The sequence below is a fragment of the Erinaceus europaeus genome, chromosome 15 (assembly GCF_950295315.1).
Source record: "Erinaceus europaeus chromosome 15, mEriEur2.1, whole genome shotgun sequence".
NCBI lineage: Eukaryota > Metazoa > Chordata > Mammalia > Eulipotyphla > Erinaceidae > Erinaceus > Erinaceus europaeus.
This window is the reverse complement of record NC_080176.1, coordinates 77,856,456-77,872,000: the sequence shown is the minus strand read 5'-3', so window position 1 is coordinate 77,872,000 and position 15,545 is coordinate 77,856,456. Positions and strand designations below refer to the sequence as shown.

The 15,545-nt window shown below is 44.4% G+C and overlaps 1 protein-coding gene and 1 long non-coding RNA gene across 3 annotated transcripts in view; both read right to left on the bottom strand.

Moving 5' to 3' along the window:
* PHLPP1 (PH domain and leucine rich repeat protein phosphatase 1) overlaps window positions 1-15,545 on the bottom strand; it is a 160,525-nt gene that overhangs the window by 26,019 nt on the left and 118,961 nt on the right. For both annotated transcript variants that reach the window (XM_060173977.1, XM_060173978.1), the window contains exon 4: window positions 12,592-12,758. In XM_060173977.1, the coding sequence (XP_060029960.1) occupies window positions 12,592-12,758 (167 nt within the window). The remainder of the gene's footprint in view (window positions 1-12,591; window positions 12,759-15,545) is intronic.
* LOC132533034 (uncharacterized) lies at window positions 1,899-3,860 on the bottom strand. Its single transcript, XR_009544920.1, has 2 exons — window positions 3,470-3,860; window positions 1,899-3,337 (listed from the first exon to the last, which is right to left on the bottom strand). It is a non-coding gene; the product is annotated as an uncharacterized LOC132533034 (long non-coding RNA).

Sequence of the window (15,545 nt, the reverse complement as noted above, 5' to 3'; positions counted from 1 at the left end):
CTATTCTATTTACATAACCACTTCATTCTATTTACATAACCACTGTTAACAAGCACCTCCCTCCAGGGCATTGGTTCAATCCCCAGTTTCATGATATGTTTTTGCTCCACCCCCCTCCTTGTCACACCCTGATCCCTTCTTTATCACACCCTGATTTTCACCAGTCACTTTTCTCTCCACCCTCTCTATGTCACATCCTGTTTCCACCCTACTTGGGAAGTATATATAAAGACAGCATTGTGAGTTTGAGGGTACTGTACTTTGAGTTTAACTTAGCTCGTCTTAGATTATGCTGCGTCCTGCATGAATAAAGAGATACTGCCTACAACCCAGCCATGAGTCCCGGGTCATCTGTTACCCGCCCGTGAAGCCAGCCCGGCGAAAACAACCTAACCCGTCAAAAACAGTAGTAAAGCAGAGTAAGTACAACAAAGTGGCAACTCATGGCCCTTCTGACATGAGCATCGGGAGACAGAGATGACTCTGCTCTGGCAACGGTCACAGAAGACAGATTGCTGTTCAGGCAAAGCAAAGCATTTGCTGGAGACACACTGTTCCTTGATCTGCGCCTTTAAGATAACTCAAGCAGCTGGCACTGAGTGGGCACTGTTGACTCCGTGCCTGAGGCCAGGCTAAGCTAGCCCCATGGATACAACAGCCTGGCCCCCAGGAGGGAGGATGAGGGTGCGGGTAGGTTCCCACCAATCATCCAAGGCCGGTATGCACTGGGGTTCTTCACACTGGGGCGGGGAGAGCAGCCGGGAGATTCACAGCAACCCACACTCACAGTATCGTGCTGAAGGCAAAGCTGTCACTTTCTGATTCTTTTATGAACTATCAATATAATGGCCAAGAAGACAAGAGAGAGGTTCCTTTATTCAGTTCATCCCGGAAATGTCTTTTTCAATTTCTCCCGATAGGTTGCCCCCAGTTAGCCTACTCAATTGTAATACCATTCACACTGGCAGAATAGTAGTGGGAAAGGATGATTTCTAAGAGGTGGAAAGAGGATCACTATTACCCCCATCAAAGCAAGGTGAAAAGATTCTCACAGTGCACTGGGATACAATCCCAGTCAAGTCATACAAGGACCTATAAAATGAAACCAGATAAAAATCTCCATCAAGGTTATCAGATTACCATGGGAGAAAGGAAGCAGAAACCAAAGTTGGAGTGAATGATTATGTCATGAAAACGTGCTTAGACATGAGCAGTTTAAGCTCACATTACAAATAGACTGGGCATATCTGAGAGTTAATGAGAAAAAAGAAAAAAGAAATAAAACAAAACCAAAAAGACCCAACACGCCACAGTTTGCTAGGTTTAAGGGAAGCCTGAACCTAGGACAACCATTACCTCACTAAGCACTTCTGGAGTTCTTCTCACACAGAGAGGTGTTGGGAGCACATGTGTGAATCTGGCGTGGTTCCCACCCTCCAGCTGCATGGAACAATCTGGAAGAAGAGTAGATATAATCTAACACAGAAGATGAACATTTGAAAGTAGTGTGTGCCTACGGAAGACAAAGCACTCTCATTCACGACACACACACACACACACACACACACACACACACACACACACACGAGTTCAACAGGTCGGTGGAGAATGGAGAAATTAACATGGTCTTTTTGAAAATGCAGGCTCCTGCCCCCTCTGCTCTGAGTCAGCAGGTCGGGGGTGAAAAAAAAATCGCACGTCTAACAACACTCCAGGTGATTCTGCATCTTTTTGAATAATGTTTTCAGAAATGCCAATCTGAAGGGCAAAAACAAAACAAAACAAACTCAGGGAGCTACTGAACATTTCCCAAAGTAGAGTTCTGCACAAAGCACAGCTGTGACTGCCAAGGGTGCCTTGAAGCCTGTTCAGGGCACCTCAGCTCCCAGGTGGAGATACTGTACTGGGTTGCGAGACATCTTAAGACAGGGAGTGTCATGATCCATCCTAATGCAAAATCTGTGCCTCACATACGTCAGATCGTAGCTCCTCTTCCACCATTGTGCTTCCCATGCCCACCACAGAGACAGAGAGACAGACAGACAGACACAGACACACATGTCTCTGTGGGGAGAAAGTGTGCATTCTGAAAGAAGGAAAGAACAACTGATCTGGAAAATCAGACTTTCCCTAAGGCTCTCTTGTGAATGGCAAGTCCCAAAGACACCACCAGGGAGGGGTGCGTGTGCCCGGCTTTAGAAAGGCCACGGTCAAGGTCCTGCCAGCCCCAGCACCCTTGGGAATGACAGACATGTGGCAACTCCTCCAGTACTAACAGAGCAGCGTGAGAAACATCCCAAACACAGGCATCCTGAGGGGGGAAAGCAGGCTCTGGGGGTCTTTAGCTACTGCAAGCTATGTGTGAGAGTTGTCAGAAGGAGTTCCAGAGCCAGCTGTACCTGTGGTGGTGGCAGGAGGGAGAGGGAGGGAGAGGACGGCGGGTCCCCACCAGCCTCCTCACCTCACATGGGCCTCCAGTAAGCACACCCCTGGTCCCTAGTTGTCAGGACACCTCACCATCAGTGACCACAAAATAAACACGTACTGGTCCCCTCACTCTATGCGGTCGTCATCCCCTTGAGCTCCACACAGCAAAAAGTAGGTGACCACTCGGCACAGCCAACTACCTACAAATACTACGCTTACTGCTGAGCCTGCATGGTGAAGTAAAGAGCACAGTGAAAAGCTCGACTGAAACAGAAGAATGGAGCTGGCCAGGATACAAGAGCCTTGCTGGAATCCTGCCGAGCCTTCCCAAGAGCCCGCTTCCCTTTTTGTTTAGGCAGGAGGGGAAGGAGAAAAAAAAAAAAAAAAGGTAAGAAAACATCTTAAAGGGTCCCAAGAAGTCAGCAGGGCAAACTGTAATTAAACCCAGTTTGTCTGGTTGTTTCTTTAGGAGTGTATGAGGGAAGAAGAAAATGACTTATTGTGGCCAGAAGAGAGACTGGGAGTGGAAGCCAAGGAGAAGACTGAAGGCAGCTGGGTCCCAGGGCCCCAAGCACCGGGCAAAGGCTCTCCTTTGATCAGATGTTCCAGGAAGGACAGTGGGAATCACAGGAAATCAACATTCCGTCTGTGGAACGGAGTTGTACAAGAAAGGAGCTATTTGAGTTGGGAATAATTAATGGGAAAAAGGGCCTCAGCAGTTATGAAATTCTTGAAGGTCTGGCAAAATATCCCACCTGTGTATGCAGCACCTGCTTTGGCATGGAACAGAACCAGGCCCAGGCCCAGCCTGGAGGAACCATACTGGGGGAACCTTTGGTACTATGGTGTGCCTGTCTGTCTTGTCTGTTTTTCTCTCTTTCCAAAAATGCCAGTCCTGAGCAGTGATGCTCTGGTGGAAGAGGGAGGGAGGAAGAAAGAAGGGAAGTCACGGCTGAGTGTACCAGCGCACCAGCTAGTGCTGTCCTGAGCGAGCGGCCGGCCCATCTGCATGGCTTACAGCCACTTTTCTCTGGGGCATCACCTTCCAAGAAGCTGCAACTCGTCAGGTGCTGCCATCCACGTCTGACAAGTGAGGGGCAGATGCCACATCTGATCCTACCACATAAGTAAACCGCCAGCTGTTGTTAAAAGTGAGTCTTCAGGAATTATTGAGATCAATGTAAATCTTGTTCAATAAAGACCTCAATTGTTAACTTTTGGAAAGGGTAAATAACTGACATGAATAACCTTGCAGCTCTGGAATTCCAAGATCCCCCAAAGGGTGGTAGGAAGTTAGGTCACTCCCCATCCCGGGATTAAAAACGTAAAAACTTTGCTTTCTAAGAAGGCAAACATTTGACAAATAGCAGACACAGTGATGAACTTCTCAATGTTTATTTCTCCATGACTTTCATGCTATTACACCTACGCACACGCACGCCCAAGTCAACTTCATTCCTTCCTTCCCGATCTCCCACCTACAGAATCCCCATCCTCCCTTTTTCTTTACAGCTAAAGCAAATCTGGCTTCAAATCAGAGTACTTACTTCCTCTAAGTACTTAGCACATCTAAGTACTCCTCCACCCGGTGGTATGCTTTACTCCTTTAGGGGACACAATACTCCTTTTATAGCATCACTGCTATGACACATACATGTACTGGTGTGCCGAGTAAACCAGCAATCACGAAGATCCACTACTGGTCCCTGGAAATAGTCTCCTTGAGCATCGGCGACATGAAATGCTTCCACTGTACTGTTCAAAACTCTCTGGGGAGCTCTCTTATGAAACTTTTATAGTGCCACATGATTACCCCTTGGTGGTAGGAAAAATGATTCAACAAATGTATATTAAAGGGCTGCTATATATTGAGAGAGAGAAGAAGATTAAAAATAGGGAGATCCCAGTTCTACTTGGAAGAGTATCTACCTGTCATCTATCTATCTATGTATCTATGTATGTATCTATCTATAATGATTTTAGAAGTTTTCAAGTGTTTATTATGAAAAGGTATGAGCGATAACCACATTCTGTACAGAGAAAGCTGATGACTCAGGAGAGGAAGGGGTCATGTGAAATTGGGAGGTAACATGGGGTTTGACGATACAGAGTCAAGAAAAATCTGCACTTCCCGGCCGAGAGGACCTGGTTGGCCTGGCTCTGGAGCACAATGAAGAGCCAAGGGACAGCACCACGTTCCTCTCAAGGACAAACAAGGGAATGAGAAGGACATTCCAAGAACAGTGAGACTGACTTGTTTTCAACAATGCCTAATGTCATCCTGTCCACTTAAATGTCTCCTCCACCTTCAATGAACCTTTCTCATGAACGTTTCCACGGACTCCTGGTTCTCTGTATCATCTCATCATCTAGGCTGTCTTCTCATCTTAGCTGCCTTCACCCAGAGAGAGAAACATCATGCTCAATTACTAGTTTCACTTCCTTATGCCACTTACAAAGAGGTGAGGCATGCTCAACTCAACACAGAGTTAAATGAAGATGATGCCACCACTGTTAACACACATGGCATTCCTTTACCAGGTAGGCTACCAAGTAGGTAAAGGTAACGGTTCCCTCTCTGAGGGAGCCCCAAGTCCTGCACTGTATGAAGCAAGGTCAGGCAAAGCAAATGAGGGAGATGAAGGAATAAACGTGGCAGAATGAAGGCACTTCTTCCTGTATGTCACTCAGGTGACAACCTCTATTAGAGTCATCAAACAAGTAAACTGCAGGTGGATTTCTAAGGTTAAAGTCTAAGGTTAATTTAGATTACCACTTAAACCCTCAGTTTATTTCTTCCTAACTTGAGGCCAAACCCCACAAACCCAATACCAGTTTGGATACAACAAATGGCACTCAACAATTTTAACAATGGAGAGAAAGTCTAAGCTCATCAGATAAAGAGAAGGACTACAAAAGCTAGATAAGGGCTAGAGACTTCATGATGGCCCTTTTGGTCACTACCAGGCCACCCCATCACCAGAGACTCTAGTCAAGGAATTCTTGGATTCTCACAAGGATATGATGGGTCTAGATCACTAATAGATCCCTCTCTCTCCATCATCACTGGTCACTTCCATCAGGAACATTATCATAAGCCCTTTTATGGGCCTCTCCAGGACCTTGCCCTCACTAAAAGTAGCAATGGTAGAGACTGCCCCACTCTCCAAAGGGAGGCTGGACCATCCTACTCTGCCACTCAAGGAAGGCTAGCCCTGAAATGAGTGCAGTCTCAAGTGTTCCCAGCTGTGCCCATGGACTGTGAGCTTCAGCCTCACAGGGATTCAGAAGTCACACAGGCTTCTGTGCTAAACACAAATATATAAATATATATATATATATATGCCCTAGGTCAAACCAATGGGGTAAACACTTAGTTGTATTTATATACTTTCTTCAAGTTTGGGAGCTACTCTCTGACCTAATTCAGCTTTCTAGCCCTATTCTCAACTCTGACACTCCCCCCCACCCCAGACAATACTTACAGTCCACTTACATGGTAGCTATCAAGCTCAGGAAAAAATTACTGAAGTCATGGGTCCCTAGAAACATAACGAAAATAGATTTCCTAGTTCCACCAACCCCCAACCCCCACAGGACTCCTAATCTCATCTGCTCTATTCCTACCTTTGGGTTCCTATTTATTAAGCAGTTTGTCCTGCTTTATATCTGGCTATCTTTCAGACACCAAGTTTCAGATGCTACTACAATTTCAATCTATATTCCCTGAGCTATACCTACACCAATGTGTCCCCAAGTCTCACCTCTCTAGAGCCCTACCCCACTAGGGGAAGACAGAAATAGGTTGGGGATATGGATCTACCTGCCAAAGCCTTTGTCTAGCAGAGAAGCAATTACAGAAGTCTGACCTTCTACCTTCTGCACCCCAAAACCAACTTTGTCCATACTCCCAGAGGGATAAAGAACAGGAAAGTTTCCAATGGAGTAGATGGGACACAAAATTCTGGTGGTGGGAACTGTGTGGAATTATACCACTGTTATCTTACAATCTTATAAATAAATTATTATTAAATCACCAATAAAACATATAAATAAAAACAAAAAATAAAATCAAATGTTCACAGGTTGAGGTAATACTGTAATGCCTATGTATTATGTCTTATAAAGAAAACTCATCATAAAAGGTATTTTTTAATAACTCTTCACAAAGTCAAAAAAGTTCTTTGTACATTGTTGCATAAAATTTTGAAATAGGGGCAACAGTAATAAAACAACAACAAAATTCAGTATCCAAAGTAGAATGTTTAAAAAATAAACTGTCAAGAATACAGTTCAGTGGCAGGATACACATTTCATTTGTATGTGGCCCTGGGTTTGACCTTGGCTCCAAAAACCAGTCACAACATTAAAGCTGGCGATGTGCTCTTCCTTCTCCATTTCAGAACCATGAATGGTCAATACACACACCATACTGATATAAGACCATGTTACAGATATACAGACATAGGAAGTAATTGGAAATTGTCGGGGAATTGTGAGGATATGGTTGAGCTTGGCAGGGCTTGACTTGAGGGAACATCCATCCTTTCGTCTTACCAGACTTATTATCTACATAATCATTGTTTTGCCTGAAAGATCCCCACCCATTCCATTTCTTTGATCTGTCTTCTTTCTACCCTCAAGACCCTCCGTGCCTGCAGGGTATTATTAATCCTACCAGTTAAAACCCTCGCAACAGTTGCTAAGGAAGTTCCTACCTTTCCAGCCCCTTTTGCCTTTCTCCACCCCTTTCCTAGCCATTTCCGTTTCTGACTTGCCACTTCCAGGTCTGACCTTTAAAAGCCTGGGCTCCCTAATCAATAAAGAATCAAATTGCCTTGCCACCATGAGTCTGTTCCTGAGTCACCTCTCTCACGTTGCTAAGTGAGTAGCAGCCCAGACTGGTTCCGGTTGCATTCTCTCCAACCCAGAGAGTACAAGCCTGGGAAGAGGCAACCCCACACTAGCCCGGCAGGAAATACTAACTCCAAGTAAAATTAAAGTTAGTGTTCCTCCTATGAAGTAGACCCATTCCAAGAACTTGCTAGGCTTCTCACTGTGCTAACTTTGTTTCTATAATCAGTTAACCTACAAATGGTTAATGATAGAGAGAAAATTCTCTTTCCTTAATGGACAAAAGTGATAGATCACCAGTAATCACCAAAAAAAGAAACTGAACTTATTGCAATAAACTTCTGTGTTTGCTAGTCAATTATTTGATGTCTAATTTCCAACATAACTTAAGCAAGTTAACTGCACATATTCTAATCATCATCAATTTTTCAAATAATTAACTAACACACACACTGGTCTCTAAAAGTTGTAGGCAGAAGTAATTAATTAAAATGATCTAAAATAGGGACATATACTCTAGTTTCTCTTCAAATCACATACACCTTTCCCCTTTTACTAAAGTGGAGACATTTAAGTTTCGGTTAGTGTCAAACTTAAGCACCATAGATCAAAACTGCTGGAAACACAGACCCAAGTTATCCCTACTGGGCTTTAATTCCAAGTCACTGGTCTGACTGGCTTTTACTAAGTGCACTGGATGTCACCATGATGAAGTTCTCTACATGATTATTCCCCACAAACTCTGATTCCCTCAGTACAATGTTACTAGCCATGAAATTTTATTATGTGAGATCTTTAATAGATAAATTTACTAGTAAAATGTTTGAATACCAAAACAATTTAATACAAATAAGTTTGGACTGTTTTGATACAGTATTCAAAACAACAATTAAGACGTGGAAAGGAAAGTTATCTTTTTTGAACTTAAGCCCAAAATGTTGTCCTTTTTATGAACTCAAGAAACTGATCGTTAATTCTCTGTTGCAAATAATAACAATCTTTGAAAAAGACTTGTCTACTATGACTGTAAATAAGAGAGAAGAGTGTGAATAAGAGGAGAGAAAGAGGTGGGAGGAGGGAGAGAAAAGGGGAAGGGGAGAGGGAGAGAGACCCTAGAGCATTTCTCAGTTCTGGCATTAAGTGGTGCCAGGGATCAAACTTATAGCCTCTAGTGTCTCAGACATACAACTCCTGTGCTTTCACAGGCTGAGCTATCTACCCAATTCACACACACAAAAATGATAATTTACTAGTAATACCATCTGGTTCATCTAAATGGAGTTGGTATAAGTGAAGTACTATCTATTAGCAAAACAAGTCTATAATGTACTGTCAACAGTAGTGGCGTTTATAATCAGAGCAGAAACTATCAAGATTACCAACGATTACTCATTTTGCCTCTCCTCTATACTTTGAAAACTATCTTGAAGTGTCTCAGTGCCAATAAAGGAAAAGCAAATAGTGGTCATTCCAAGAACAATGTTTTCCCTCTGAAACTCCCAGCCTGTGTGTGTGCACCAGCACACTGTCTTTCCAGATTTAGAAGCTGCTCTCAGTATCAGCCTTCCTGTTCTGTGCAAATACCTCATTTTTAATGTAAAAATATGAAAAGAAAATAATTGAGGTGCTAGAGGTGTTTTAGAGGGAAAGTCTCAGAACTCCTCTAAGACATAAAAACACTATACTTACAGCTTCTTCCTGGCTAATTATTCGACTTAACAATGTTCCCTGAGCTTTAGGTAGAAGTATTAAAAAAAAAAGTTACCCTTTAATATCTGGTGTGTTCCCTGTGGGACATGTATTCACAATTAGAATAATAGTCATAAATACATATAAAAACAAGAAATCAAGTGGACCAGAGGTGGTTCAGTGGGTAGAGCAGTGCACTCTCTTTCCTGAAGAGTTCACTGAACAGACCAACCCAGGCCCCAGGGAAGTGAGCAGTAGACACAGTCTCTGAAGCCCCCAGTGAAACACAGACTCCCCTCCAGTATCCCTGGCAGTGGAGCTGGATGGTGGGGAGGCCCTGCCCACAGGTATGGGTGTTCATTTGCTTTCTGTGACTAACCATGAAACAGGCATGAAGAGCAAAGGACCAGCAAATAATTAAGCCAAGTTTCTCACACAGAAGTTAGAGACCTATACAAACAGGAATGTCAGGAGGGGGAAAGAAGGGGAGGAGGAAGAAGGGAGCCGTAAGGAGAGAGGGAGGAAAGGAAATTAATGTTTTCAGAAAAAAAAAAGAAACAGCCCCCCCAAAAAAAACCCACAAAGAAACAAGACCAGAATGCTACTAAAATGCATACAAATTAAACACACACGAAAGAGACCTTGAAAAATAAACATAGCAGAAACTCAGAAAGGTTAAGATAGATAAAAATCTGTCAAGATGTGGGATATACAGACAAAGAGAAAAGACAATTAGATAAGAGGGGGGCGAGATAAAACAAGGAGGGATTGAGAAGGAGAGAAGAGAAACCTGAGGGCAAGGAGGTTTTCCAGCACACACTCATTTTTCAGATCAATGTTCATTATGGTGGCTGAAATGAAGAGAGTAACAGAAAAAGGAAATTTTTCTGCTTTATTTTATTTTTCTTATATTTAATAGGACAGAGACAAACTGACAGAGGAAGGGGAGGTAGAGAGGGAGCAAGAGAGACACCTGAAGCACAGTGACAGAAAGTACTAGAAGCCAGAAGATTAAAAAGTGATTTCTTGGGAGCAGGACTTGGGTATAGGGACGGGCTGGGGTCCCAGCATCTATTTCTCATTGCCAGTCCCTTTGCCTTTTAATAGTACGATGTTGGTATGCTTCTAAAAACCCCTTCTGTTTCATTTGGTTTAATCCCCCTGCTTAACACTGTATCTATTTACATAACCACTGTTAACTAAGCACCACCCTCCCTCCAGGGCATTGATGGCTCAGTGGTAGAATTCTCACCTGCTCCGCCCCCTCTCCTTGTCACACCCTGATTTTCATCAATCTCTTTTTGCTCCACCCTCTCTACATCACATCCTGTTTACACCCTACTTGGCAAGTATATATAAGGACAGGTTTGTGAGTTTTAGTTTAGTTTAGCTTAGCTTAGCTTGGCTTAGATTGTGCTGCTTTCCGCATGAATAAAGAGATACAGCGTACAGCTCAGCCATGAGTCCCTGATCGTCTGTCTCCCACCTGTGAACCTAGCCAGCCCAGCAGTACAAAATCTATGCAAGAAAGTTTGATGAGAAAAAAAAAGGTTAATGAAAATATACACAGAAAAATGAAGCCAATAAATATACATAGTCTCCAATCTCAAGAAACACAGCTGACAGATTGCAGGGGGACAGGCCAGCTCTCCAAAACTCCTCCGGCAGAGAGCTGAGAGGTGTCCCCTGTCAGTGGGTAGGCACAGTGCACCTGGAGGGGCAGAGAGAAGGGGGGGAAGGCTGAGTCCCAAAGAATTTCTAGATGTACAATCAGTACATATGGGAGTGTCTGTATTATGAGTCCACCACCCATAGTGGCCATTTTCTTTCTTCCTTTCTTTCTTTCTTTCTTTCTCTTTCTTTCTTTCTTTCTTTCTTTCTTTCTTTCTTTCTTTCTTTCTTTCTCTCTCTCTTTCTTTTTCTTTCTCTGTCTCTCTCTTCCTTCCTTCTTTCCTTCCTTCCTTCCTTCCTTCCTTCCTTCCTTCCTTCCTTCCTTCCTTCCACCCTTTCTTCCTTTCTTTCTCTTGACAGAGAGAAACTGATAGGGGAGGGACCAATAAACAGTGAGAGACATCTACAGCACTGCTTGAACACTGCTGAAGCTTCCCACTGAAAGTGGGAACCGGGGATTGAACCCAGGCTCTTGTTCATAGTGATATGTGCACTCTACCTGGTTTGCCACTGACCAGCCTCCCAGAAACTAATTCTGGTAAGTCTCTAGAAGGACATGCCAGATCATGTTCCAAACAGCCTTCCACCTGAGTGCTTATTTATTAGCCCACAAACAGTGGTCGTCTTGGAGTATTATACTCATCTCAGTAATTGCCGGCTTGGTAATCAGAAGCTTATTTTGTTTGTTTAGGTTCTAATATTTGATAGTAAATGTTCAAACACGAAAAATATAGAAATAAACATATTTCTTATGTTTGTCTCTGATTTCTTTCTCTCTTTTCCTCTTTCTATTGAAATAAACATACTGGCTACAGGTAGAACCATCTTTCTATTAGGAAACCTGATCTGGTCCCCTTAACAGCCTTCCAGAAAGGAACCACTAACCTGAACTTGGCGCTTAGTACCTCCAGTACCTGATATCTAAGACAAGAGTCCCGGCTTGCTTGAATTATAGTACCCCTTTCTGTTCTAAAACCAAGGTTCTGTAGTATGAGAAAGGCTTGATATTTTAAAAGAAGAGTGCAGAGGTCTACACTCGTATGAATTATGCAAAAGTCAGTCACAATAAGAGGAACCTCAGAAATAAGAGTGGGTTTACAATGCAGTCTTTTGGCAGAATCAATCACGGCATCTTATTATAGTGACCTTGATATAAATATTAGTATCAAAGCATGGAACATGCTAAAATCCTCAGCTCTAGAACTTTGCTGTGGTTACCTCTCCCTGCAACCACAAGCTTCATACCCACATCCGGCTCAAGCACAACACCCTTGTTAGAATTCTCAAAGGCTGCGCAATTCAGCAGCATCAAACTGGGGCCCCGTTTCCCTTGAGCGGGAATCACAGCGGAAATATCCTTTTAAAAATGTATGATACAGAAAAGTGTTTTCTAGATACATCTTGATCCTTGAGGACGTCTGTTTTTATCTTCATGGTGATAAAATGAGAAGCACACTCAAAACATTTCTGCTGTATGCTAAAGTAGCGTCATAGCAAGGAAAACACTGTCGAATTAAACTCAAGAAAAATACTGTAGAAATTGAATTTCAAGTCCAACTAGACATTTTCATGGAACAAGACCTCTGTCTTGAAAGGACAACTGCCAAACTATCATTATTCTGATGGTCGTATTTGGCAGACATTGTCTCCACAGTAAAGTTAGGTCACTTCAGGAAAAGCAAGTGACAGTATCTGTTCCCAATGACAGCTTTCAAATGAAAATTAAAATTTTGAAAGCATATCGACAGCTGAGTTTTGACAAGTTCCCAATATTTTAAGATTTGTTTCTTTTTATGAGGTCAGTGATGATATTAACTGCAATCTCTTGAGCCTGCAGAATGAAATGCACTAAAAATTCAAAGTATCTGTATTACACAACAAACTAGTATTTTCGAAATGACCAATACCAAGAATTCACCAGAAGCCAACACCCTTCCCGTTCCAGCTCACCTTTGCAGTTCACTGAGTCCCCGGGCGGTTGGCAGGCTGGGGTTCTGCCTTAGGAAGTTCTGCTTGAGATTGAGATGAGTGAGGTCTTGGCTGTAGAAGAGGTTGGCGGGCAGGTGCTCCAGGCTACAGCAGGAGAGGTCCACGGAGCTGATGCGCTGGGAAGCAACCTACAGGGGTAGACACACGGCTCAGCATTAGCACCATCCACTCAGCCTGCAGCTACTCTCCACGCACAGAAGTGACAAGACACCCCCTATTCAAGAAGCACTCTTAGTCCCCAAATAAGCCAACAGAGTATTGCCATTGTACGGGGCTGAGTCGGCCACTTTAAAGCAGCAATCAGAGTTGCTGCCTGGAAGGCACAATGGGGACAGTTTATCTAGTCCAAGGCAGTGACGGCAGTCATCTCCAGCTGCAGGTGTTATGTTCCTGAGAGCATCCATGGCAAGATCATTTACAGCTACGTGATTTGATTTAAGACTTTCAATAGAGGGTTGGGATGTAGTCACAGAGATGCAGACAATAAATGAAAAACTGTAGAGACTGCTTGAAACAACACAAATAAACACGGTGGTCTCTGTGGCTTGGTCACGGCTTCAGCAACAAGGGCAGCGTCTGGTCACTTTCTGGGGCTGACCCACTGGAACCTCACAGCTAGTCTCTCCCACTACATTTCCCTGAGACGCTTAGATGTTTGTTGGGATTTGGTGCCACAGGTATTCAAAACAAAATGGAGCTTAGGCTTGGATGTCTATCCATCACATATCCCAATCCTTTCTGGCTGGTGATGGCCAGAGTCCTGAGCTCCAGACAGGAAAAGCACTGGGTAGACTGCAGTTTCTCAAATGTTCTCTGTGGCAGTCCGGGTCTGTGGGACCAGTTTTGGCTATGGTGCTTGGTGTCAGCCTCTGTGTTCACATTTATCTTGACGTCCCCCCGCCTCGCCAAGGCTGTGAGCCCTGGATTAAGATGTGTGGAGATTCTCCTGCACTTTATCTTTACCTCCGCTTCAGAACAGAAACTCCACTCCTCGTCTGCAATCAAAGGATGATGCCCTTTTTGCTCCAAAACCTTTTACAGGGTCTGAGGAGATGCCCCGCAAGACAGCAGCTCTGTGGTTGCCAGTGTGAGGACGCCCACCCCACGCCTCGGCTGCGTAGCTGACAGGACCAGGTGTGCCAGCCTCCTCCCCTCAACAACAAGTATAGAAATCAACACCTGCCTCCGCATGCCTGGCCAGGAGAAGGTGATCCCTACTTGGGGACTGTCACTGCCATTACTGCGACTGCTGCCGCCTCCAAATACTGGGTTGTGGGAAAAGTCAGAAAGCAGCATTTTTGCATAGAGAAACATACAGAAATCTCGCATGACTCTGCTGACCATTTGAAAGAATGACTCACACTTCAAATCGGTGGATTCCACAGTCAGTCCCCTGATGCTTAAAGATACTCAGAAGTAAACCTGCATAGAACAGTCTGCTGCTGGCATGTTCAAAGTTAGAAGGAACACTCCACCTTTGCCAGGTGCACGACCCAGGCTATTTTATTTATTCATTTTATTTTTATACTTATTTATTTTTTTACCAGAGCACCGCTGAGCTCTGGCTTATAGTGGTGTGGGGGATTTAACCTGGGACTTGACAGTCTCTTTGCATAACCAATATGCTATCTACCCCCACCCTTTATTTATTTTTTATTGCCTCCAGGGTTGGCACTGGGGCTTGGTGCCAGCACCACAAATCCACCACTCCCAGCGGCTGGCCAATATTTCCTTTTTTCTTCTTCTTGTAATTTTTTTTTATTAGATAAGACTGAGAGAAATTGAGAGAGGATGGGGAAATGGGCAGAGGGAGACAAGGATAGACATGTATAGACTGGCTTCACTATTTGAGAAGCAGACCTTCCTGTTGGTGAGGAGCTGGGGTTTGAACCTGGTACGCCACCACCTGCCACTGCACCCCCCCCCCCATGATCAAGGTTTGAGCCTGGCCCCCAGCACTCTGGAGGATGCTTCAGTTCTGTGTTCTCTTTCATTCTCTCTGCCTCTCTGTGAAAGAAACAGAAAGGAAGGGAGGGAAGAGGGGAAAGGAAAGAAAGAAGAGAAGGAGAGGAGGAAGGGAGGGAGAGAGGGAGGGAGGGAGGGAGAGATAGACAGAGGCTCTGTAGGAGAGCCAAGGGGAGAGTGGCAGGGCTCACCAGCAAAGACTGGACAGAGGAAATCTGAGTTTGTATTTCAGTTATCTCATTATTTCTAGAGACTCCATTATTATAAAAAAGACAAGGAAACCCCCAAATAGGGCCTATTCACCCACATAAATTGAGATGTGAACTGAGCCAGAAACGAGTGCTCTGACAGGCAGGAGTGAGCATGCCATGGCCACACCGATTCTCTGACAGGCACCTGCTGACAGGAAGCCAGGCAATCATGTCATTCAGAAAAGATGCACTGAGCACCTCAAGTGTCCTGGGGAGCAGCAGTCACTGCATAACAGACGCCACCCTCATGAGCCCACCTTAGGAAGAGGAGAGGGTGAGTGCTACCACAGCAGTCAGTGCAAAGCCACAGGACATGAGCTGAGGAGCCAGGAAGGCGTCCCAGCAGGCCTACCATCCACACTCACAGCTGACACTTGAAAACAAAGCTGCGGTTTGGTCTGCCCGAAACCCTTTCTCCAATTCTTCTTCTAACCGCCCTTGAAGGTATGAGACCATGATGGGAGCCGCAAGCTAAGTGTCCTGGGTCTTCCACATCAGGGACAGATATGCACCCCCTCGAGTGAAACTGCAGTACAGCCCACCGGTGCTGGCAGGTCCTGAGCTAGGCTAATCAGAGGCCCTGGGGGAGGGGGGTTTGACAGGTTTAAAATCCAGAAGAGAGAGGAGGGGGAGGGGGAGGAGGAGGAGAGAGGAAGACTGAAAGATACTGCCACTGACACCTGCAGTCAGAATGAATGA